This window comes from Polypterus senegalus, chromosome 9, assembly GCF_016835505.1.
Source record: "Polypterus senegalus isolate Bchr_013 chromosome 9, ASM1683550v1, whole genome shotgun sequence".
NCBI lineage: Eukaryota > Metazoa > Chordata > Cladistia > Polypteriformes > Polypteridae > Polypterus > Polypterus senegalus.
In genome coordinates this window covers 35,316,693-35,342,693 of record NC_053162.1, presented here as the reverse complement: position 1 = coordinate 35,342,693, position 26,001 = coordinate 35,316,693, and the positions used below count along the sequence as shown (strand labels likewise).

At 36.4% G+C, this 26,001-nt stretch overlaps 1 protein-coding gene across 3 annotated transcripts in view; it reads left to right on the top strand.

The window, feature by feature from the left end:
- The window catches only part of rpgrip1l (RPGRIP1 like), a 191,837-nt gene extending 171,958 nt beyond the window's left edge, over positions 1-19,879 (top strand). For all 3 annotated transcript variants that reach the window (XM_039762916.1, XM_039762918.1, XM_039762917.1), the window contains 3 exons: positions 10,055-10,139; positions 14,294-14,427; positions 18,837-19,879. In XM_039762916.1, the coding sequence (XP_039618850.1) occupies positions 10,055-10,139; positions 14,294-14,427; positions 18,837-18,934 (317 nt within the window). In that variant the 3' untranslated portion in view covers positions 18,935-19,879. The remainder of the gene's footprint in view (positions 1-10,054; positions 10,140-14,293; positions 14,428-18,836) is intronic.
- Positions 19,880-26,001: the final 6,122 nt, after the last annotated feature.

The following is a 26,001-nucleotide window of genomic DNA, read 5'->3' as shown; positions in this document are numbered from 1 at the left end:
CTGTTTCTTCAACTTTTTTGTTGTAAACTGCCTATAACTGTTACATCAGCTATAGTACATTGTTTTTTATATACCCTTTCAAGGACAATAATGTCAGTCTAATATAGCTGTGAGCACAACTTCATATACAATTCCAGCTTTAGCACCTTTGTTTTAAATTACTCTGAAGAAAGTTAGGTATATTTCTATTTAAATAACTTTAACTACAATGTGCTCTATATTTTTGCTATTATGTGTTTTATGTTTTTGAAATTATCATGACACCTGTAATACCAGATTACACGGAAGCATTTCAATCTTCTGTAATGGAATACATATCTCAGTTGGTCAGTGTAACATTGGATCGCATAATCTACATTTTTCTTTTAATGTGCTACAAATGATGCAAAGCAGGTGACGTCAAATGCATTATGTTGTGTATTAATATCCCTGCTACATTAAACAAAGGGAATGTTTAACTGCATTGGATTGCTTAAAAATTTTGTATTTGTTTACATTTAATCTAGAAGTGCTTTAGTGGAATCCTCATTTCACATCAATCTCATAAAACATGTTGATCAACAAATATATTTTTTTTCCATTATATCTAGAGTTAAACTGTTTATAATTTCTGCTTAATATTTAATAGTTTAGAATTGCTGCCTAATATTTACTAGTTTTAAATGTGCAGATGTTTTTATTACATCTGTTTTTATTTTTATTTATTTTTTTTTTATTATTTTATTACAATCCATACATAGCAATCAAGTTTTTACAAAAAAAAAGAATTATGTTAAGAACAGATCGATCCCCACCCCTGAGAGAGAGAGCAAGCCAAACGATGTAAAATTTAAGGCTTGTAAAAATACCTAAATTTATAAATTCTCTGTGCTTTATAAACTTATTTTAAAATATTATTGATTAGATCCTGCCATGTTTTGAAAAAAGTCTGTACATATCCTCTAACTGAGTATTTGATTTTTTCCAATTTCAAATAGTATAACATCAGTTTCCCACTGACTTATCTGTTTTTAATATGCAGTATTTTTGTGTTAAACAACTCCAGCACTGGACTTTGATTTCAGACAGTTGACTTGCAACTTTTTTGCAGTTGACTTTTTTGTCCTGTGGGTCTCTGGAGGCAGCTGATAGGTACCGGCAGGCCAAGCGGAACGCGGCTTCGGTTGTTGCTGAGGCAAAAACTCGGGCATAGGAGGAGTTTGGGAGGCCATGGAAAACGACTTCGGACGGCTTCGAGGAGATTCTGGTCCACCGTCCGCGCCTCAGGAGGGGAAGCAGTGCAGTGTCAACACCGATATGGTAGGGATGGTGCGCTGCTGACCTCGACTCGGGACGTTGTGGGTCGGTGGGAGGAGTACTTCAAAGACCTCCTCAATCCCACTAACATGCCTTCCACGAGGAAGCAGAGCCTGGGGACTCTGAGGTGGGCTCTCCCATCTCTGGGACTGAAGTCACCGAGGTGGTCAAAAAACTCCTTGGTGGCAGGGCCCCGGGGGTGGATGAGATACCGAGTTCCTTAAGGCTCTGGATGTTGTAGGACTGTCTTGGTTGACACGTCTCTGCAACATCGCATGGACATCGGGGACAGTGCCTCTGGATTGGCAGACCGGGGTGGTGGTCCCCCGGGGTGTGTTCCAACTACAGAGGGATCACACTCCTCAGCCTGACTGGAAAAGTCTATTCGGGGATTCTGGAGAGGAGGGTCCGTCGGATAGTCGAACCTCGGATTCTGGAGGAACAGTGTGGTTTTCGTCCTGGTCGCGGAACAGTGGACCAGCTCTTCACCTTTAGCAGAGTCCTGGAGGGTGCATGGGAGTTTGCCCAACCGGTCTACATGTGTTTTGTGGACTTGGAAAAGGCATTCGACCGTGTCCCTAGGGGAATCCTGTGGGGGGGTGCTCCGGGAGTATGGGGTACTGGACCCCCTGATAAGAGCTGTTCGGTCTCTGTACAACCGTGTCAGAGCTTGGTCCGCATTGCCGCAGTAAGTCGAGCCCGTTTCCAGTGAGAGTTGGACTCCGCCAGGGCTGCCCTTTGTCACCGATTCTGTTCATAACTTTTATGGACAGAATTTCTAGGCGCAGCCAAGGTGTTGAAGGGGTCCGGTTTGGTGGACTCAGGATTGAGTCACTGCTTTTTGCAGATGATGTTGTCCTGTTTGCTTCATCAGGCCGTGATCTTCAGCTCTCTCTGGATCGGTTCGCAGCTGAGTGTGAAGCGGCTGGGATGAGAATCAGCACCTCCAAATCCGACAGCATGGTCCTCAGCCGGAAAAGGGTGGAGTGCCCTTTCAGGGTTGGAGGAGAGATCCTGCCCCAAGTGGAGGAGTTCAAGTATCTCGTGGTCTTGTTCACGAGTGAGGGAAGAATGGAGCGTGAGATCGACAGGCGGATCGGTGCGGCATCCGCAGTGATGCGGGCCCTGCATCGGTCTGTCGTGGTGAAAAAGGAGCTGAGCCGTAAGGCAAAGCTCTCAATTTACCAGTCGATCTACGCTCCTACCCTCACCTATGGTCATGAGCTATGGGTAGTGACCGAAAGAACGAGATCGCGAATACAAGCGGCTGAAATGAGTTTCCTCCGCAGGGTGTCTGGGCTTTCCCTTAAAGATAGGGTGAGAAGCTCAGTCATCCGGGAGGGGCTCAGAGTAGAGCCGCTGCTCCTCCGCATCGAGAGGAGTCAGATGAGGTGGCTCGGGCATCTGATCAGGATGCCTCCTGGACGCCTCCCTGATGAGGTGTTCCGGGCACGTCCAACCGGGAGGAGGCCCCAGGGAAGACCCAGGACACGCTGGAGGGACTATGTCTCCCGGCTGGCCTGGGAACGCCTTGGGATTCTCCCAGAAGAGCTGGAAGAAGTGTCCGGGGAGAGGGAAGTCGGGGCCTCTGCTTGTTGCTGCCCCGCGACCCGACCTCGGATAAGCGGAAGAGGATGGATGGATGGATGGATGAACTTGCAAAGCATAACACATAATTGAGTTTAGATCACTTGGGTTTCTGTTTGGTGTTTTCCTAAATAAAAAAAATGTTACTCTGAGTGTGTTTTGTATTGTATTGTATTTCCATGCTGCTTATTATTGGTGGGTTTAAAACATTTTGGAAACACGTAGGGGGTGTGTTTTTCAGTTTTGGTTGTTTTTTGTTGTTGTTGCATAACCCATCTCAGTTTTATAGGACACAGATTTGATGTAACAAGAAGCACTCCTAGCAAATATGGAGTCATGATCAACAAGAAACGTTCAATAATAAGAACAATAAACAGACAAGGACTTAAGAATGAGCATGGCAGAGCATTGATCAGGTCATGATGAGAAAACAAACATACTATATAATCAAAGATCATTGACAAAGTCATACACTTTAGACAGTTTCACAAAACCTGAAACAACAGGCAACGGGAACCCAGTACCAGTACACAGTAATAATTAATTTAGCCCCATTCTCTTTTTGAATTAATTATCATACAATTTGGTGATAAAGCAATTGGGAGAGATCTGTTCACACTTGCTTTTCGTGTGAATTGTGGAGCATTTACATATCTCATTTCATCTGTTTTTCCTTAAGAAATTGGCAGATGATCAAAATCATTTCCTGTGAACTTACAGAATATTTGCAAAAGGTCAATATGTAAATGTATACAGTTATAAAATGTGATATATTTATAGGTATAGAAATCAGCCCCACACCCCAAAGTTCTCGAAATATGTTTCTGCTCCCCTACTGTTCTCAGCTAAAACCTGTAATGTTAAAAGTAGCTTTAGCAAATACTTAGATGTATTATGGTTAATAAGTTTTCACCATCTTCAACAGTGGTTACAATCCATGACCAACATGTAAATTACAAGAAACTGATGTAATAAAGAGACAAAGAGATGAAAGATCTTTGGGGCACCACGAGGGCCAACACCGTATATTAAAAAAAAATGCACATAAAAATGCTAAGAGAAAAAATGTTGAAACAACAAGAGTCTCAATCAGACTGAATCTAGATGGCATTGCTTCCAGAGATTTTTTTCAACATTTTGTCGACTTTTTAGCAAGAACCAATACCATATTCTTTTTAACTTCTCAGTAAATTGGACACTAAAATGATGCAGATTTTATAGCCATATTAACACCACACAGTGGCAAATCTTAGATTATATTGACTGCTCTTTTTTATATGCATTTACCTGCATGGAGCTGAACATTTCAGTATAGAGGAAGACAGTTTTGATTTTTAATCGATGATGCATTTGCAGTAGAAGATGTCTCTTCCTCAACTACCTACCTCTGTGGGAACATGTACATAAAGGAAAGTAACAATAGCAAATAAAAAAAATCTTGTAAGGTGTGTTAATAGTCACCCTGTTGCCCCCCTTTAAATTAGGGAAATGCAGTTCCACATAATAAATGTGCTAGAGTGTTTACATTCAATCACTATGCTATACATAGCATTATAGACTGTATTTAAGAAATGGCTTGCACATACCATATATTTTGATATTACACTCAAAAAATTGTTTTCTTGTATGTATTGTTAGAATATTTTTATCCTATTTCATAAGGAAAATGTGAGTTGGGACCATATAGCCTCAAGTAACAACAACGTAATTCCTTTTGCCCATCAACAGCAACTGTGAAGCATATCTTTATGCAAACTAAATTGCATATTTATAGGCTCTTGAAGTAGTATTTGCAAATTTGATCAGCAAGTTAATTTAATCTTTCCCCTCAGCATTTTCAAATATTTTAAGCAGTTTATTAGAACCATTTTCAGAAATACCAGTCCAATCCAGGATTGAGTAAACAATAGAACATTGTAAAGGTAATGAAAAAATGGAAAAAAACATTTATTGCATCTATCCTTCATAAGGATATTTTAGCACACCTGTAACGTAAGATCAGATGAACAAGTGGTGAGCCCACCACTAGGTGATCCTTTTCAACTGTGTAATATTCTGTAATAGAGCACTTGTTTATTTTTACTTGTGGAAGATCAGGATGGATTACAAAAAAACAGTTCTCCAGTGTCATCATTTCAAAAATTTTACTTTGGAAACTAAAAAAGTTCTATTTGTGTCTAAATGAAAAACTTTGTTTTCTGGTAAACGTAAAACAGAAAAATGGTAAACATTTGGAAAAAGGAAGGCATGGTGCTGCGAGAAGACTGACAATTTTAGGGATAAAGGCAAAAAGAAGACATACAGCATCTGGAGATGATATTTTTAATACTTTTTAGGAGGTATGATACAATCTATGCTAGAACTTTATTCTCTAGTATATTCAATTACAACTGATTTGTTTGAATGTGGAGCGGCACCTTGGCACAGTCTTGGGATCCTGACTTAGTCACTGTCTAGGTGAATACTGCATGTTATGTCTATGTCGTTTTTTCCCACTACACTGATATTCCTTTAAAAGTCCAAAAAAATCAAGCATAGTTAGGTTAAATAGTAAATCCAAATTGGCATTGGTAATTTGGAACTGAATTAAGCAGGTTTAAAAATGAATGAACAGATCTAAAAGGACACCATCCTGCACTTTTAATGTAATTTTTGAAAATTGTTCAAGAACTTTTACTAAGATGCTAGAAAGGTGCCAGATATGTTGCAAAATTACATAGTTTATGGGTGGTATGCGGATGAAATGACAATAAAGGAACCCAAAATGGTTGGGTGAATGAACAGTTTTTATTAATGGTGTTACAGTAATACTGGCCATATCCAAGTTTCCATATTTTTCCAAAAGACAAAAAAATCTCCATTACACTGTAATTTATAATAACACACATTTGTACTTTACTAAGATTCATTTATAAGGTAAAATGTACAATACTAATACATATTTAAGAGGACAGGCTGACTGTAATTGTACTGATGAATAGTGATTATTCTGCTCATCTTCTTCAGAAGAGTAAAAACTCTTAAAATAATGGTTACTTACTTGTCTGTTCTTTGCTGATTTCAACAAAGGCCCTACCACAATAATTATGATATATGAATTTTACTTACTTTTCTGCTGTTATATATTGTAACTTGTATAAGTAAACCTTCAGTGCAAACATCCTGTACATACTGAGCATAGCATCAATAATTATTTTCCAACAGCTGAGAGACAACCAATTCAATGTATGTAGTTGTAGTAGTATTAGACATGTTAGTTCAAAAGATTCTAAGATCAGGATGTTGTCTGTTGCATATACTGTATGTTGCTGATCTGTTAATCCATTCTGTAACTGTTTTGAAAGAAATATAATCATGAGTGTGTCAGTGTCTTTTTCAAATTTGTATATTATGAATAAGAGTTACCCAGCTCTGCCATTCATACTTATTTAGGAACATGATCTTAAAGACATTTGCTGTCAGTCTTTGTGAGGATACAAGCAAACTGATTGAATTCTACTATCCTTTCAGTTTGCAAATCAAATGTTTTTCTTGAGTGTTTGCTTAATTTCACACTTTTCACTAAAACGGAGAATATGTAAGCCTGTTTAAGTCCTACTTCAGAAAAAAATCCATATACAAAGCATGTCTAGAACAGAAGGACTGATTATTCGTCATATTACTGTTACTTGTACTTCAGAATAGTACTCCAAGACTTAATCATATGTACTTACAAACAGCTCAATTGTTAGTATTACTATCCAAATGGATGTTCCATGTATAATATGCCTCTTTCATAAATGCAACAAATGTTGCTACAACAAAAGGATTTTTAAAATGTTCTTTCTGTTTATAATTCACAAGTGTGTTTTATATTCATAGTTTCCTCTCTCGTCGATTTAATTCCCTGAGGCTCTCCTGAATCTCTGGACCATTTTTTTCTATAGATGACAGAAGGTTTTGTTTTTTTTTTGTGCCTCCTGAAAATTATAAGTACAGTACAATACAAATACAAATTCTTTATAAATACATGTATACAGAATACTTAATGAGTTGTGAAACAGTGCACAAGTACTATTATTACTACTATTATTTCTTCTCATATAAGTAGATGTGAGCCATGAAATTCTCATTTATTAGATTAAAGTTTATTGTCAATTCACAACCATTCAGTATTTTATTTTAATTGATCTATTAGCACCAGCACACAGTGGTAAGCACTGTTGATTTTCAGATCAAATCCATACTAGCACAGATAAAATTGGAAAAAAAAAAAAAATGATATTTTTTTTTTTAGTTTTGGCCTTCTGTCCACACTGCAACAATTTTTGACCACTGAAAATACATAATTTTGAAAGCCCTGTGTAGTAAAGTGCGTAAATAAGAAAATGTTGAACCTTGCATAGCAGTTTGGGTTTGGAAAACTGAGGTTTTTAAAAATCCTGACCTATGATTGCCACTGACTTCAATTTTGCATCTCATCATTTCATCTTTTCTGTCTGGGATAGTCATTAGGTAACTTTTTTACATAAGCAGACAGGTACTGCTGCTTTGCTGATAAACTGCACATGCCCAGTAGGCAAGATTTACACAGTTTCAGTGTGAGTGACCGGTGTTTTCATATTTACCTGTGTTAGTGTGGACAAATCTTATGCACCCAGAGATTTTATATTCTCACTTATGGAGGGATATTTTGGGTTAATTAAATAGATAAGTAAATATGAAAATTAAATGTTTTATGAAATGTGAGAATGTATAAATAATAGCATAATACTATGTGAGCATGAATAATTAAATATTTAATGAAATGCGTTTCTTGTTGCTTGTTACGTATGTATTTATATAATTATTTCTCCATGTTAGATTATTAAATTAGATTAGATATATTTTATTAATTCCAACAAAGCAGGAGTCTAGTGTCTGCCTTTAAATGTACCCTTTGATGTCCAACGTGCACTCTACTGATGATTTACCAATAAAAACACAGTACTCACTAGAACCCACCCTCTCAACTTTGATAGGTGAAAGTGGCAGTTTTCATTTCAAGGTGTGTTTCATGTTGTATACTGCATCACTGAAATAAATAACTGAAAAAATAAATACATGAAGTAATAAGCAACAGAAATGTATATTTCAGGACTGGTAACTATGTATAATCACATATCATTACGGTATTTGTTATATATATTGTAACAATAAGGCGCTATATAGGCACCTGACCCAACACAGATGGACGTGGAGGCACGTATAAAAACCAAGAAATCTTTTATTTTTTCTTTACCTGTGGGGCACATCTTCACCGTAATCCCCACAGGCACAACTCAGTTCCAAAGCACCAATAAATACACCAAAACATTCTTTCTTTGCACCACCACTCCTCCAAGGCAACCTTGTCCTTCTCCACTCAACTCTGGCCCTCTGTAGCCCTCCCGTGTGACTCCACTCTAGCCCCCAGAGGCTCGTTAAGCCATACAGCTCCTACAGGTGGTGGCCACAGAGTCCAACAGGTCTGAGTCCTGAGTCCCATGCCTGTGGCCCTGATGTAACCCAGGAGGGCTGCCACCACACATTCCATGACTGCTCCCCTGGTCCAAGTGTCAAAGGGGCATCCCGGCCATCTGCCTCAATAAATATATAGAGTCACATTTCACAATACAATTATTTATTTGCACATTTATTTATTTATTGAATTTTTTCCAAAATATTCCTCCATACTCTCCATGTCATTTTCATACGGGTGTGCCAGTTTCCTCTCACATTCCCAAGGACACTCTAATTAGGTTCATTTGTTACTCTAAATGTTTTGTTATGGTAGTTGGCTACTCTAAATTTGCCAAGTATGAGTAAGCTTTACCAGTTTGCTCCTGCCTTTATGCTTTATATACCTCTGCCAGAATAAACCCTGGGCCTCTGCCTTCCTAAACCAAATTAAGACACTTTGAGATTGTTACGTATATATATATATATATATATATATATATATATATATATATATATATATATATATATATATATATATATATATATATATATATATATATACAGTATATATATATATATATATATATATATATATACAGTATATATTGATAATTAAGTATATTTAAATGGGTGAGTTTGAGACTCCTACTAAACATTATACTGTTAGCCAATTCTTCACTGACTGTCATTTTGTTATATTTTTACTGAAGTTATGTACTGCCTCTGATGGTGAGGAGTTAAGAACATGCCACTTCTTTTCCACATAAGGTTCTTTCACATCAGTACATCTTTGACCATGCATGTTATTTTCTCCTATTTTTATTACAAATTTGTTGAGTATCCTTTAACTGTACAATTTAAGGAGAGAATTAATCAGTTGCAACAATTTTACCCTATTAGCTTTCCAGTAATTGCAATAACAATATTTTTGTTGACCATACATTCCATTTTGTATTAAGAATCTAAAACTTTTCCCCTGTGTGGAGTTTAAAACATTTACTTGTCATCTGGAAGTTTGATTTTCTACTATGATTTGCCTGTTATTTCTGCTTATGGCTTCATATATACCTGCTTAATTGTCTGAGGCTTCCTATCAATATTTTAAGTAGGGCAATTCTGTTTTTGTGCATTTCAGATTAACATGTTAGAAAATTCACATTTGTTGAGAGGTTACTCTATGGTGAATAAGTTTGCAGTGTCATGTTCTGGAAAATTCAAAATGTCTTATATAATTCTGTCATTGTAATGCTGCACTTCTTCTGCCAGAACACAAGAGATTAAATTACGGGTGTTGTCTGGAAGGACAGTTTCTGTGTCATTTAGCTATACCCTGTCATTGTCACCACCTCCCCTGGTAAGAAAAACACATTAAATCCCCTCAAATATACAAAAGACTGCTGGCTTTCCCCAATTGAGACCGCTAGTGTCGTTAACAGGGGATGACAGTTATATGGCACATTTAGACATTGCCTGGATCCCTTTTGACAGCACACACATAAACCTGCCATGGATGAGGCATCAAATCACATGATCTGTGGATTTAATATCATCTCTGCTTGCCTTTTGCTACACTCTGTAAGTAAACAATGAAGAGTGGAGAGAGCAGAGAAAAACAAAATCATTTGCTGCATTTGTAAGGTTTCCTAAATGGAGTGTAGGAGTTTTCTAATGTCAGATTGCATCAAGTAACTCAGTACTGTTGTCTTGACAGTGATCCATGTGGATAAAGAAAATAATGGCACAATTCGAGAGTCCCTAAGGTCTGTGCTCCAGGGACCAGAGTCAGCGCATGGGATGTAAGTATAACACGTAAAAATGAAATTCACTTTCCTTCATTTATTACTTACCTTTATGACTGTTGTAATGAATTTGTACTGTTTGTGGGCATGTTTTCATAAAGCTATATTACTAAAAGTTGGACTCTAATTTTCTGGCTTTTTCACAAGTGCATATAACAGAATACACTTCTAAAAAATAAAAACATGAACAGTGGCTGTCATGCTACAGTTGAAAGATAAACAGATTCCCAGTCATTCTCCATTTTCTGGTTTCGAATATTTATATTTTATTTTATTTTATCAATTAATTACTTTTTTTTTTTAATTTGATTGTGCATTATATTACATGCAGATTTAGGGTAATGATGTAACTGCAGCATGTATCTAATAATACATGTGTTTGATCACCTAACTGCACCATAGAAAAAGGTTAGAGGCTGTGACATTACCTTTAGTGACACAGTGGTTAATGCTGCTACCTTGATTCTCTAGATAATATTCCGGTCTAAGAACTGTTTTGACATGTTTTCCTTCTGTCTTTGTAAATTTTTTCTCAGGTTATTTTTGTTTCTTTCCCATTTTCCCAAGCATTTATTGGGTTGATTCAGACCAGTATGAATGCCCTACACAGAATTGCTTCCTGCCTGAACCCTAGTAAAATAGGCCCTGGGTACCTCCAAACCATGCTTGAATGGCTGGGTTCATAAAATACCAAGCATACAAATGGAGAAGTCACATCTTTTAGTACACTTGCACTAAATCATAAACTGCATGTATAATTCCAATCCTTGCAAAACAATTTTTCAACTTACAAGGTCATTGAGATGCATGTGAGTAAGTTGAAGCAGTGACAATTCTGATCCTAGAGGGTCACTTCCGATTTTGTTCGGTCCAGTTTAATATTCATTGACCAATCTTTAAGGTTTATGGAAGATGTCAAAGATATTATTTATTTATTTATTTACCTCAGTCTACCGGTATGCAGTCTGCTCTTTCAGAAGTTCCTTCCAAAAGATATGTAAATGATTTGGAGAAAATTCAACAAAATGGCCTGGAGAGGATTAGAAAGCCTTACATTTTTATTTTTATTTTTTTTGTATTAAAAGCAGCTACTTAATAATGATGATGACCACATACACGTGGTTTGCTATTATTTGTTATTTCTGAGTCATGGCTAATTCCCTTTCGGTTAATAAAATGACACAGTAAAGAGCTTAACATTCTTGACATGTAAGTGAATTGAATGAAGCAGAAATTCATGGCAGCAGTAAGGATCATTCTAAATAAAGGGGAAATTGTTTTTAATTTCTGTGATATCAGAGAGTGAGCCAGAGTGTTCGTAATATACAAGAAATTCATTATAACAACAAGATTGACATTAAACTAATAGATTAGTTGGAAAAGAGCCTGCTATACCCGTGGCCCTCCAGGACCAAGATTGTAAATCCTTTCTCTACACTGTGTGCCCTTTGCATTCTGTGTTTATGACTGAGCCTAGCCTGTACTCTCCTTTTCTGATAATTATGGATCTCTGAATGAATCCCTGCAGTCTGAATTTTCTCCTCATTTGAAAGACCAATAGGCTTTCCTCATTTATTGTGTTGTAAGGATTTGCCACATGAAGATGATTCATATTAGAGTTGGTATTAAGCTGGCACTTAAAGAAGTTTTAGTATTGGTTGTAGTATACAACAAAGATAGTTGCTCCTGCAAGTTATTTGATACAATGATTGATCTTTTTTGTAATTCACATTTTCTCTGTGGTCTAAAGTTTAATTTGCTAATATTTTCTGATATCATGGAGAATATTTAAATTATGTGTCATAGACATAGCAGAATTTTGGATAGCTTGCCTTAAAGTGTCACAACATTGCCAAGTGCTTTAGTTACTTCTTTAAAGCTGTGTTTATTGTCTTCTATCATTGCTGGCCTCATTAAAAATAAATATTGCTCTGCATTTTCGCATGATTCTTATCAAAGAGTTCAAAGCATTGGAATGTACTGGCCTTCATGAGTATTGTGTTCTGCCAGACAGTATCATCTCAAGAGGGCTTTGCTGTAAATCCTGTCCAAAGTACAAGCCGTTAATTCAAATCAGGTCCCACAAAGCATTGTGATTATAAATGCAGGGTAAAAGAAACATTAATAATGTTGAAAATGCAAGGGTCTTTTTGTATCATTGAGGGTATCTCTCTCTCTCTCTCTCTCTCTCTCTCTCTTTCTTTTTCACTAGTGTTGATTAAATATCCTCACAGCAACACGAGATATATTCTGCTATAAAGCCACAATAAAAATGTCTAATATACTAAGAATACTAGTTGAGAAAACAGTTTGTAATATATGGCAAATTACTTTATCTTTGACAACAGGTAAAAAGCATGCCATAAGGATATCAGATAACAAATGGTGAAATTAATGCCATTTTCCAGAAAGATTTCTACAGTTGAGGAAGGATAGGTTAATTTATTATGTAGCTTGTGATGTGTTGGAAATTCTATATGGAGTTAATTTACATTTGTAAATATCCTGGTATTGGTACAGTGTGGCTTACACACTGGCAATGGTACATACAGTAGAGGAATAAGGCAGAGTTTTGTTTATCATTATTGTACAAATCAGATACAAGCTTCAGTGGCTGAAGTGTTACAGGGGAGAAATTATACTCCTCTTCTAGAGCAGTGATTCTCAAAGTCTGGTCCATGAATTACCCAAGGGCCCCAAGTGTGAATCAAATAGTAGTCTAAATGTCTACAGGGCAAAGTGAATTTTAAATTACTCACATACATTAGTCTGTTTTGAAATCAAGGCTAGCCAATATCAGCAATGCTACATCAATATACTTAGATACATGACAAATTAGGGTTAAGTCTAAAACTACCACCAACGAGCACAGCATCGAACATCTTGTGGACAGCAACAACCTTTCCTTCAAATCCAAGGCTTCTTATTCTGCTTTTGTTTGCTTGTTTTGGTAACCCCAATTTCATTATCTCTTTCTTTTTCTCAAGCTGATCTCAGTCAATGTGCATGACTTTCTTCTAAACAAACTTTGATGTCAGCCTGGAGAGCCCACATCTAGGCAAGGCTTCCTTTATCTCCACACCACTGGTGATGTACGCATCAGTGCTTACAGTTTGTCTGCTAATAATCCATCTTAAAGAACTGGGGTGTATTATGGATCATTGACAGAAATTTGTGACTGTGAGATGCAGATCCAGTAAAAACAAGTTGGGGAACTGTAATGCAGAATTAAACTAGCACATGACTTTCAGGCTGAATGGTTCATTGTTAGATTTGAATTTAGCAAGTAGCCCCAAGTCTAAAACACTTTTGAGTTTCACTGTTCCTGAGAAAGCAAGCAGCAGCGAACTATACAGTGTGTACTGTCTCAGAGCAGGTCAGCAAGAACAAACACAGAAGAAGATGTGGCTTTGAATTCAGATCAAAACCATTTATAATGTAAATATTTATTTATTTCTGTGATGAGGTCAAAAAGGTGATTATTAATAAAAAATAATACAAGATCAAATGCTCACTTTTTTTTTTTTTAGAAACAAGTACAGTTTTGAAAATATAAAAAATGATAAGAGTGGTTACAGACCCTCTGAATAATGTCCTTGTTTGTACCACCTCGATTTATTTGCTTGGTTGTCCTTGGGCAGAGATAGACACCTCTAAGAAAATTAGATAATTCTTTATCAAACACAATAATAATAAAAAAACATCTGTTCACTACCTACTGATTTCTGTCATGTTAAAGTAAAATGTAAATGTGTGATAGCTGTACAATTGATTAATTTTTGTTAGGTGCAATGTGTACAATAGGATAGCTACTTGTGCATTTCATATCATTGCCCTTCATGTTTCTGTTTTAAAATCAACTGAAAATCCTTTATGTGAACTGACATTACATATTTGTTGCAATTAGCATTCTCTCACTCAATTCATAGTTACAATCAGTATGTATTGCAGATAAGATTAGTTTGATGCTTCTAGCCATAGACTTGGTAATGTGATAATGAGTTTTACTGCAGTATTTCTGGACAGGTAATCAAATGCTAAAATTGAACAGGAACATTTCTATACCTGTTGCTGAAAGTTGGCAGTGAGGCATCTTTAAGCATATTTCAGCACAATGTTAAAACAGTGTTCTCAATTCATGCATCTGGCAGGATCAGATTCACATTGGTTAGCGACCCCCCCGAGGATAAACAGGAGTTTGATTGTGAGGACATCGGTTTTGCTTATGTAAGCTTGACAGAGATTGTTCTGAAGAAGCAAGACATTGTGGAACAAAACCTTGATGGTAAGTATGCCCTTTTTCCAAAGAACAAGAAAATCTGTTCTTTACTTTGTGGACTACAGCACTTGGATGGAAGCTAATAGTTTTTTTTTCTTTTTTGTCTTCAAAGAACCCCTAAAATCTAATCTGAAGTTAATTCATACAGCTTAAATTGTGTGTGTTTGTTTGTTTGTTTTGTGTTTTGTTTTCCATCCTGCAGTGGGGGAACTGGAAATGAGAAATGCTCTGACTTATACATTAGTGGAAATTTCTTCTTTGCTGTTGTAGCTGAGACAAGGAGGCAGAAACATCGAGTGATCACTTGGGTTAGAAAAGAGTAGTGTTACCCATTCAGTGCTGTTATCGCACTGTGTTTATTAATTTAAAGCTGCACTAAGAAGTCTTTGTTCGTGGGTAAGGAAAGAAGCCTAACAGCAATTTAAGTGCAGTTTCATGTCTGAACATTGATGGCATTAAAGTGTTGAGCTGAATAAATGATTCTTTGGCAGGAAATTCTTTTCTTGATATGTTCATTGTGCTGACAAACACTCAACACAGCAAAAGATTTAGTGTTTTAAGATTTTAAATCAAGAAAAAACTTGATTATTCTAATGTATAAATGAGTGCAGTGTGTTGCATCAAACAAATTACTTTTTGTCAAAGAGTCTTGGTGACAGACCAGAAAAGCATTTAAAGATCCTAGAAAGCAAACAGACATTGAACTAGCACTTAAACAGTATTTTGTACATCTAATACTGAAGTAAAAGATAAGCGGCACACACTGTTAAAGAAATCTGGACAAGAAAACCATTTTAACTAAAATGGATTCCCAATTTGAGCACATTAGTTCCCATTTCTTCCTGTATAGTTTTCTTGTGCATTGCAGCTTCAGTCAGAACTTATTGAGTACATTTAAAGCAATACTGAACCCAAACAGGATATTATGTATATGTTACTTCATGCAGTTGGGTGTGATGTCCAAGAAAAAAATTGAATCTCATGTTTCTATGTACAATGAAGATAAAAAAATTCTGATGGAGCAGTAGACTATGGTGACCAATGTTGGACAACAACATACAATATTAAAGTGTCCATTGAAAAGATTGTATGTTACTCATGCTGCATAATTTATATGTGAAGTCATTTACTAATGACTTTGCAAATGCACGTTTTTACTAATATATGTATTGTTAAATTAACTACTTCCAGAAAATAGTCTTGTGAACTAAAAAAGAATGCACTCAGACACACTTAAGTGTCTGAATTGAAGACCTGACTCCCCACCCCACCATTCTTTGGTCACAAGTCTAGTCTAGTAACCGTTTATTCTTGGACTAACATTGGTTTTTACTTGGTATCGACAGTGCAAAGGTCACTGAGAGACGTGTAAAACTAAAGATTAAAAATTAAAGGAAAGCAAGTGAAAACAGGAAGAAAATCATTTATGTATTGTACTTATATACTAAGATGCTTCAATAAGGAGAATGTCAATTTACCCATACAGTTTAACATTTTGCCACTAAATAATCCCAAAGTACCCCAGTTGTGGATATGAATATAAATATTGAAAGTGGGTCTACAATTCAGTGCATCTGAGTGCATTTCATTCTACTGTACTTTGTAAAAGTGTTTCCTAAAAGCAACTTACTTAACAATATCTGAATAAAAATACATTTTTAGTATTTTTTAGTTTAGAATGTTGTTAGCATATGAATGGATGATTTGACGTGTGGATTATACGACACAAGTAACATAAGACTTTTTCATGGACACTTTGATATTATTTGCTGTTGTCCACCATTGGTCACCATAGAGTTCTGTTCTATCAGAAGTGGTTTTTAGCTTTGTTCTGCATGAAAACATGATATCATTTTTTTCTCGGCCATCATTACAAACTACACGAGGTAAGTAACATATGAAAAAATATAATTTTGGGTGGAGTATTTCTTTAACCAAGAACCCCTTACCTTTTGGGTTGGTGTGCATTTGTCAAGCATAACTTCACCGTACAGAGTTTAGATGTTTTTAGACGTAATCATTGACTGTTTTTTAATACAGTATGTTAAAGCACCAACACGGGGTAATGCTTGTCTTGATTTAGTATTGTGTAATAATCAAGATAGAATTGAGGGTATAGAGGTGATTGAACCACTAGGGTAAAGTGACCATCATATAATACAATTCTCACTATTTTATAAGAGTGCAGGTGCAAAGACTAAAATTGTTAAGCTGAACCTTGGTAGGGCAAATTTTGAACAGATGCAGTAAAGTCTAAGGAGGATAGACTGACATAAGCTTTTTAATGTGGAGATAGTCAAGAAGTAGTGGAACATACCTAAATTTGGAATTAGTAGGAAATTAGAAAAAAAAAACTCCACAGTGGATTAATAAAGATTTAAAAAAGGAGCTGCAAAGGAAAAAACTGCTTTTTAAGGCATATAAGACTAATGATTGCAAAGTGAATTGTAGAGCATATGAGAACATGAAAGCCACCATTAAGAAGGATATCAGGGAGTCTAAAAGAAAAGAGAAATAGAAGAAAATAGAATAGAAGAAAAGAGAGAAATATAACAGGTAAGGTTAAAGAAAACTCTTAGAGATTCTTTAAGTATTTTAGTAGTAAAAGAACAGTCATGGAGGAGGTAAGTGCATCAGAAATAGTAAAGGGGAATTAAAATATACAGTCAATGAAATACCGGATGCCCTAAACTTACATTTTTCTGAGGTCTTCACAAGTGAGCCAGTGGATAACCTCCCAGAGGTAAACAGGACTACTAAGGAAGTAGTGCGAGATTTGGTAATTGTAGAGGGAGAATTACTGCTCAGATAAAATAGGCTGAAATCAAACAAGTCACCAAGACCAGATAATATTTACCCTCGAGTTTCTAAGGAGGGTAGTGAGTACATATATAAAACCTTGACATATATTTTTAGGAAGTTACTGCACACTGGAGAGATTCTGAAGGAATGGAAAATGACAAATATTATCCCATTATATACAGTAAAAAGGGTGGCAGGGCAAATCCAAGCAACTATAGGCCAGTAAGCTTAACGTGCATCACAGAAATATTATTGGAAGGAATTATTAAGGATAAGATTGAGCAACACCTGGCAAGGACAGGAGTTATTAGGAACAGTCAGCATAGGTTCAGAAGAGGGAGGTCATGTTTTACTAACATGCAGGAATTCTATGTGGAGGCAGCAAAAGGATATGATTAAAGTGGAGCATATAATATTATTTATCTTGACTTTCAGAAAGCATTTGATAAGGTGCCACATGAGCGGTTGGGCATCAAAGTAAAAGAAGTGGGTGTTCAGGGTGATGTTTTTAGTTGGGTACAGAATTGACACCGACACAGGAAGCAGAGGGTGATGGTGTGAGAAACCTCAATAGAACTGACTGATATTAAGAGTGGTGTTCTATAGGGCTTAATGCTAGGGCCACTGCTATTTTTAATATGCAAATGATTTAGATAGGAATATAAGTAACACACTGGTTAAGATTGCAGATGATAGGTGGATTAGCAGATAATTTGGAATCTGTTATATCATTACAGAAGAACATGCAGGCTTGGGCAGATTTGTGGCAGGTGAAATTTAATGTCAGTAAATGTAAAGTATTACACTTAGGAAGTAAAAATGTTAGGTTTGAATACAGAATGGGTGGTCATAAATCGAGAGTACACCTTATAAGAGGGATTTAGGGGACATAGTGGACTCTAAGCTTTCAACTTCCCGGCAGTGTTCAGAAGCCATTAAGAAGGCAAATAGAATGTTAGGTTATATAGCACGATGTTTGGAGTACAAGTCCAAGGTAGTTCTGCTCAAACTTTATAATGAACTGGTGCGGCCTCATCTGTAGTACTGTGTGCAGTTTTGGTCTCCAGGCTACAAAAAGGATGTAGCAGCACTAGAAAAGGTCTAGAGAAGAGCAACTAGGGTGATTCCAGGACTACAGGGGTTGAATTATGAGGAAAGATTTAAAGAGCTGAGCCTATACAGTTTAAGAAAAAGAAGATTAAGAGGTGACATTATTGAAGTGTTTAAAATTATGAAGGGAATTAGTACAGTGGATCGAGACTGTTATTTTAAAATGAGTTCATCAAGAACACGAGGACAGTGTTAGAAACTTGTTAAGACTAAATTTCATGCAAACATTAGAATGTTTTTCTTTACACAAAAAATGATAGACACTTGGAATAAGCTGCCAAGTATTGTGGTAGACAGTAAGACTTTAGGGACTTTGAAAACTCGACTTGATGTTTTTTTGGAACAAATAAGTGGGTAGGACTGGCGAGCTTTGTTGGGCTGAATGGCCTATTCTCATCTACATTGTCCTAATGTTCTAATTTCCAAGGATGATCTCATGCTAACTCTGTCTTTTGAAAATGCTACAGCTAAATATAACTATGCTTTTCTCTTGTTTTCTGCAGTTTTTGATGCACAAGACGCCAACGAAATCATTGGCACCCTTAAGGTGACTGTTAAGGCTCTGCAGGCACTGTTGTCCATCTTGGATGAAGACTCCTAAACAATGTAACCATCCAAAACTATGCTACATTACAATATCAATGTCTTTGAGACTCCTTCAATTGTTAATAAGAAAATGTAAGAGGTGCTTTCTCACTGAAACAGAAGAAATCCCATTGAGGTCTTAAAACAGTATTTTTGCTTGATTACACTTTCACATTATGAAATGCTGATGAACGTTTACCTTTATGCCATTCAGTTTCGTTTTAATCTTCAAACAATTTCCAAAGGATACCTGATGAATTACAATACTGCAGCTTGAAAGGCCACTTATAAACAGGCAGTAGTGAGCTGCAGGTCACATATTGCATTTACTATGTAATTTTGGAACTTCCAAATAATTAATATATATAATGATTTCATTCCCCAGTCTGACTACAGAAATATAACGCATCACATGACACAAGACCAATTTTACAGAGTATTTCTTTAAATCAGTGAACTGCTGGTGCGATGATGAATTCAGGGGTACTCAATCTTTACACTAGTGTGTCTTCTTAATAAAAACTTCACTGATTCCGTTTGGTTGGCCTCCTAAATGTGAAAATTCTGCAAGAAAAGTAGTTCCTTGTTTTTATGGCAGTGTTAAATGGTTAGTCTGAGAAAAAGCTACATTTATAAATTTCTAAAAAATCAAGAATTTGTTTCTACCAGTAAGGTTAATGGTGTTGCTTTTTATTTTGTGCATTGTCATCAGGAGGAAATCAAAGAATAATATGTAAAAATCTATTCAGGCTGTTAATTGATGAATTTCTCTAAGCCTTCCTTATTATGTTACTTGAATACTGAGCAGACCAGAAAGCTAGAAAGTTTCTTTTTCCTCTCCCACCTTCCTTCCAAGCTGATTACCATCATGTATGAATGCTGTAAATGAAGAGTTTCAGTCTGCCATGTTATAGAAATTAATTTTACATGTAATATATATAAACATATGAGTAATCTTTTATATTTTGACATTTTCTGACATATGTTAATTGTAATTTTCATACAAAAGAATAAATTAATCTTATTCTGCTGGTTTGATTTGTTGATGAAAAAAGAATGATTATTATATTACATGTGTTTTAATAGTTTTTTCAGCAGCCACAAGGTTTTGTGTCCCTGCAAATAGGCAGCCTTAAATTTGTTCTTTTAATCACCAGACTAAGTGATAAGGCCTCTTAAGCCTCATTAGCAGTTTCACACTATGAGCATTTTATTGGAATTGGTAGATGAGAATTGCTTGGATTTATGTATTAATCCACCTCTTTAAAATGCTAATGTCCATTTTATGCATACTGAACCTCTTAAGCGCTGCCTCTATCAATTATATGGCAAGAAGCGATTCTGAGAACATTAGTGTGAACACATCTGAGACGATGGTTTTTGCATATGGCATACAGTAGATGTTCCTCTAAAATGCTGAGCATATTCTAGGACAACAGAGAATTGGCAGGAAACTAAGAGATGTAAAACTAGAAATTAGAAAATATTTTATATGAAAGATCCAAATTGACTTTGGCAGAAAAAGCTTGTTATCCAAAGACCAATTCTGTAATTTGCTGTCCTATAATGAAAATACAACGTTGTGACAGTCTTAGAAATTACCAGTTTAATCATTCTGATTAGTATATTCTAAAATGTACAATATTATGCAAGTTAGTATTTTGTTGAGTACATTGTGCCAGCAAAGGTTGCGCAAGTAGCTTATGGGTATTGCTATATATCTTTTGGTACTTATTGCATGGTAAAATATTAATGCATGTTTACAGTGAAAACCATCATAAAATGAATTTATCTGTGTTTGTAATATATGTAAATAACACTATATTTACTAATTTAACTGAATTGTTATTGAGTTTTAATGTGTTTTGGGACAAGCTATTTGTGCAATGGCTAATGCTGTTGCCTCAATTGTCCAGTTCTCAATTATTGGCCATGTGCAGCTTACACATTCTAACTATGTCTGTGTGGGGTTTCCTCTGAGTTCTCTGGTTATCTTTCCAAATCCCAAAAGAATGACTGGGTAGACTAAATGGCTGTTTCATATTGCTTCTGTGTGAGTGAGTGTGGCTGTGTGTGCAAAAAGGTTCTGTGATTGAGTCGTGCCCTGTCCAGTGCTTGTTCGTGCCTTGAACCGATAGCTGCCTCTATAGGCTCTGGTCCCCTATAACTCTGAATTGCATTAGGTTGAGAATGTAATGTAACATTTACTCCAGGACACTATTTTGTTATTCTTTTTAATTTTGCTCTGTGCATTTGCTTTATATTTAGGAATACTGAGTATCTGGCCAAATAGTACAATTGCTTCCTCACCACACCCTTCACCATGCAAAGTGCTTGGTTTCTTGTTTACTGTTGCATGACATTAGGAATTAGTGTGCAGTCAAATCTGGCTGTTTTTGCTCAAGTTTTGCTTTTATTATTTAAGTGATCTCTTAGGTCTGACTCATCAACTTTGTCATCATGTCTGCCCTAGTTTTAGTTTCTTGTATTCTTATTTCTGTTATCTAATGTTTGGAAACTTGCATTATCTCACAGCTTTAATGTTTGTTTGCCATTCTGTTCATTTTTCCCCTGAAACAATTGCTTCACTTTTCTGACCTGCTGTGTTTGTAGGAAAGATATGTTTATGATTCCACCTGAAGAACTACATAAAACATTCTGTGTTTCATGAACTAGGCAGGCAATAGTCTTGCCATTCAATAGATAACCCAAACCTTCCCATTTTAATTACCAAAAAAACATGATGTATTCATAACACAAAAGGATACAAGAAGATAGACATTTGCTGCAGGACACTAAAAGAACAACATGATTCTAAGTTTGGTTTCTTTCTAATTTTATTTCACTTATAAACAGGGTACAAACTTGTGAATTTAGCTGGTTAAGTCAGTAAATCTGTGCTTTTTTTATTTCCTTTCTGTGAATAGACATTTTCGAATATGCCATCACAGAAAGTTTTAAGTGCTGACTTTTTTAATTTATCTTTTAAAATATCTTAATATCAGCACAGTGGTGTAGTGGTTAGTGTTTCTGTCTAATGGTTCCTGGGTTCAAAGCCTGTGCACACTTATTGTCCATATGTAGTGCAGAGCCAGCTGCTGTGAACTTAGTGGATGGAGCTGAGGTCCGGCACTAGGTTCCCTTAATGAAAGAGGGGCTCAATAATAATAATAATAATTCTTTGCATTTATATAGCACTTTTCTCACTACTCATAGCGCTCAGCATGTCTTTATAGAGAGTCACACCATAGCCAATACGGAATCTGCAACAAAATGTAGTCACTGAACCCAAGCTGAGTTGAAAGAGAGAGCAGAGAGCTTGATACTGACACTGGATATTGAAGGAATGACAGGACATTTTGCCATTTGTTGCTGGGGTACACATAACTGCAACTTTTTGTTTGTTAACTGGTGCATTAGTTTGTTCATCAAGGTTGCCAAAGGTGAGTTATAATCACTGTCCTCATATGCCAAGTCATCCGAGGGTCTAAAAATACTTGCAGTGTTGTTAAATTGTGATTGGTACTGCTTTAATAGATGGTGAGAATCCGTTGTGTATAGCAAGTGAGAAAACATTTCTTTGTTCCACCAAGAAACATCTTCTTTACTATGGAATTTCACTTTGGCTGATTGGGGGGTTGATGATGTTAAGTTAAAAACAGCAGATTAGGTCTCAGAGCTGCAGTAAAAACCTTCATGTGGCATGCCAAGGTGAAAGAGGGTAATGTCACTTAGTACTAAACCTTTTCCTTCTTATTGCCTGACCAGTGCACACTCTTTATTTCCAATGGCAGCTTATGTTTGTATCTTCAGTTCCACATTTGAAGATAAATTGGTAAAATTCTTTGCTGATCATATCTGTGATCTATTCATTCTGTCATACAGCAATACAGCACCCATGACCTAATTGGGTCTCGCTAGGATTATGGAGTTACATAACATAATATACTGGGTGTGGAGAAGGTCACCACCAGTCTCAATACACAACAGAAATGTTATGCACCTAAGAACTATCTTGGTTCTCAATTATTGGGAAATAAGTTGGTAATTTTAGTGCATATTTCACATACCCTAACATTCTCAAACCTTTACTTAAATTTAAACTAATTTTAAAATGATGTGTTTCACCTACAATAATTACTCTATAATTCACATTAAAACTGACACACTTCTTCATTAGTTGTTTAACTTATTATTTATAAATATTCCCTTTTCAAATGCCAGGTGGGAATCAGATGTGAATGAATGCCAGTGTTAAAGTACCCAACAGCCATACTAGTAAAAGTAGAGTTAACTTTCTAGAAAATTATTTAAGTAAAAGTAAAATTTCTTCAAGAGAACACTACTTAGGTAGAGGTTTGAAAGTTTTTAATATTAAGTGTAGGTAAGTATCAAAAAAATAAGTAAATATAGGGCCTTTCTATTTTATACATAGTCAAGAGTTCTTACAAAGTTAAAACAATACCTTCTTTTTGTGTGTGCATAGTATCACAATCATTGAAGTATGAGCCAAGTAACTTAAACATGAACTAGTGACACTCAGCATGAATGGACATCTTAATAAATGTGTCCTAATTGCGTGGGGGCAAGCATTAATAGATGTATGCAGGCTCTCCTCACTTTAAAAAGGAGCTAATCCATTCCTGGAAACCCCTTATTAACATGAACACCTAATTACAATTCATTTAAAACAGTGTTCCCTGCCCCAAAAATTACCCCTGTATTTGTTTAGACAACACTAAACTACCGGAAAACTGACAGAATTAGTTTAACTCTCTCAGGGCTGATGTCAACTTTTGTCAAAGGAGGAGTTGACGATGGTAATCAACTGTAAACTGTGACAAAACCAACCGTTATGTTATAGTTGGAGTCTCATTGCTAGAAGAAAAGTTAGCTTCTTTGGTTTTGACTGAGATTTCCTGCACTCCCGTGAATAGCAAGTCACAAACAACAGCAAAAATGGCCCTGACACCTGGCGAGAGATCAAAGTGGATGCGTAAAGCAGAATACTCCAGGGACGACGTTTTGCCCATTCTCTCTGAACTGGACTATGACTTGTCAGACTCCGATTTTGATACAAGTAATTGAAGATGAATGTGAGGTTCCAGCTTCAGCTGATTGGTCCCCAGCTATTCATGGTACGAACAGGTACATGCCTATGACACTGTTCACCTGGGAGGACTCCCACCTGACATTGAAAAGAGGTAGAATCCAGATTGCAAGGTACTGCGACAGTGACTGCTGATGCTGTCCCAGCCACACAAAGACAGCCTGGCAGCAAGCCTGCCACACATTCTTGGCAAATTGGCAGCCACAGCATGCAGCAACAGATGTTTTATGTTGATTTCTGTATGAAATATAGTTCATATGTTACATATTGTTGTCGGCTGCTAACACTTAGATACATTTTTCCAACTGTTATATTATTACAAGCTGTATATAAATTACTTTCAAGTCTATCTGGAAGTCCTGAATGGTTGAAGTTCAGTTTTAGACCAGCATTGACGAGAGGTGAGGATAAATGCTAAAAGAGGTGATCATTTCAATATAAATGCTATAATTTACTAGAGACTAAAAATTTTATTTTTTATACTGTTTTACAATATACTTAAAGACAAAACAGTTAAGAAAATAGTTATTTTATCCTGGATCTTCTTTGTCCTTGTTATCACCAGAATAAGCTGCCTGTTTAGGAATTGCATGCCAACCTCAAAGTGTTGGTAATAAGAGGAATATAAACTGAATTAGATATCTTAATAATCTGGGTGCATGTTCCTGCCTACAGCAGCACAGAGTGTCCTGTCTTGTTTGCAAACATTTTACAGATTGGTACACAGACGGGCAGTGGTTGAGGAGAGCCATTTATTAAAATCGACCTAATTTTCCATGATATATGAAATCCTTGCCTCGGTGATCAGAGGCCATTTCATTTAGTGAATTAGACCCCCTCTCTTACTGTGTGTGATTAAAGCCCTGGAAAATAAGTCTTCTGTTCGTATTAGTGAACATTCAAATGTCGCTAATAGCAGAAAGATGGAATAGATTATGAGACAATTCATTACAGTTCAAGTGCAGGGGAGAAAAAAAAAGCCAGCTATAATGCAAACGCGCTAGGGTGAATATCTGCATATAGTTTGGACCATCTGTGTTCTAATGACTTCAATAATGGATCACATTTTCGGCAGGCTTTGAAATGACATCCATGCAATATTAATTTGTTGATTTGCGGGGTAGCATTCACTTCAGTCACAGTCAAACCCACAGCTTGTGGTAGCACTCATGCAGCCCATGGCCTCCTGAAGCACCAGTGCCCACACCTCACTGTCAAGCTGGATCTCTAAAACTTTGCATTGAGACCTCAAACATCTGCAGAGCTGTATATGCCAGCTCCAGTAAAAGGCCACATGTTTGTTGTCACTTGGGCTGGCTCTTATCTCATTTTTTGGATCCCGTCCCCAGCTTTCTTTGGCTCAGCTGAGATATATCATCATTAGGAACCATCACAATATATTACAGTAATTCAAACCAGTCCAAAACATCAACAAGATTAATTGGGCGGCTTTGCGAAAATGCAGTTGTGGTGCTTCTTTCATAACTGAACATTGTTGGTTTTGGTGTAGTGATTGCTTCCCATGTAGCATTGCATGCCAGGCTAAATGTTAACTTGGAGGTCAGGGCATAAGAAACAAAAAGCTTTGTTTTACGAATTTGAAGCAAAAACATGAAACAATGGGTACTACAACAGACCAGGATTCTGAGCCTCTGGGAGCCTAGGGCTAGCTGGGCTCTAAGTGAGCATTGACTGTGCAGCTGGAGGTGGCTGTCTTGAATTTTCAAGACATTATGTGTTGCTCAGGGGCATCCATTACACTAAATTAGTCAAATAGAGCTAAACCCATGCGGTGGCAGTTTTGTTTATATAAAAAAAGAAAAAAACAAACTTTTTATTAGCTAACATGTTTCTTGTTGCCACTGTTTGAAAGCAAACTTAAGAGTGATGGAGCAAGGCCTGGTCTACCACCCAGTTCCTCTTGTCTGCTTCACACCACTGGTGGTGCTACAGTAAAGCCAGATCATCATCAC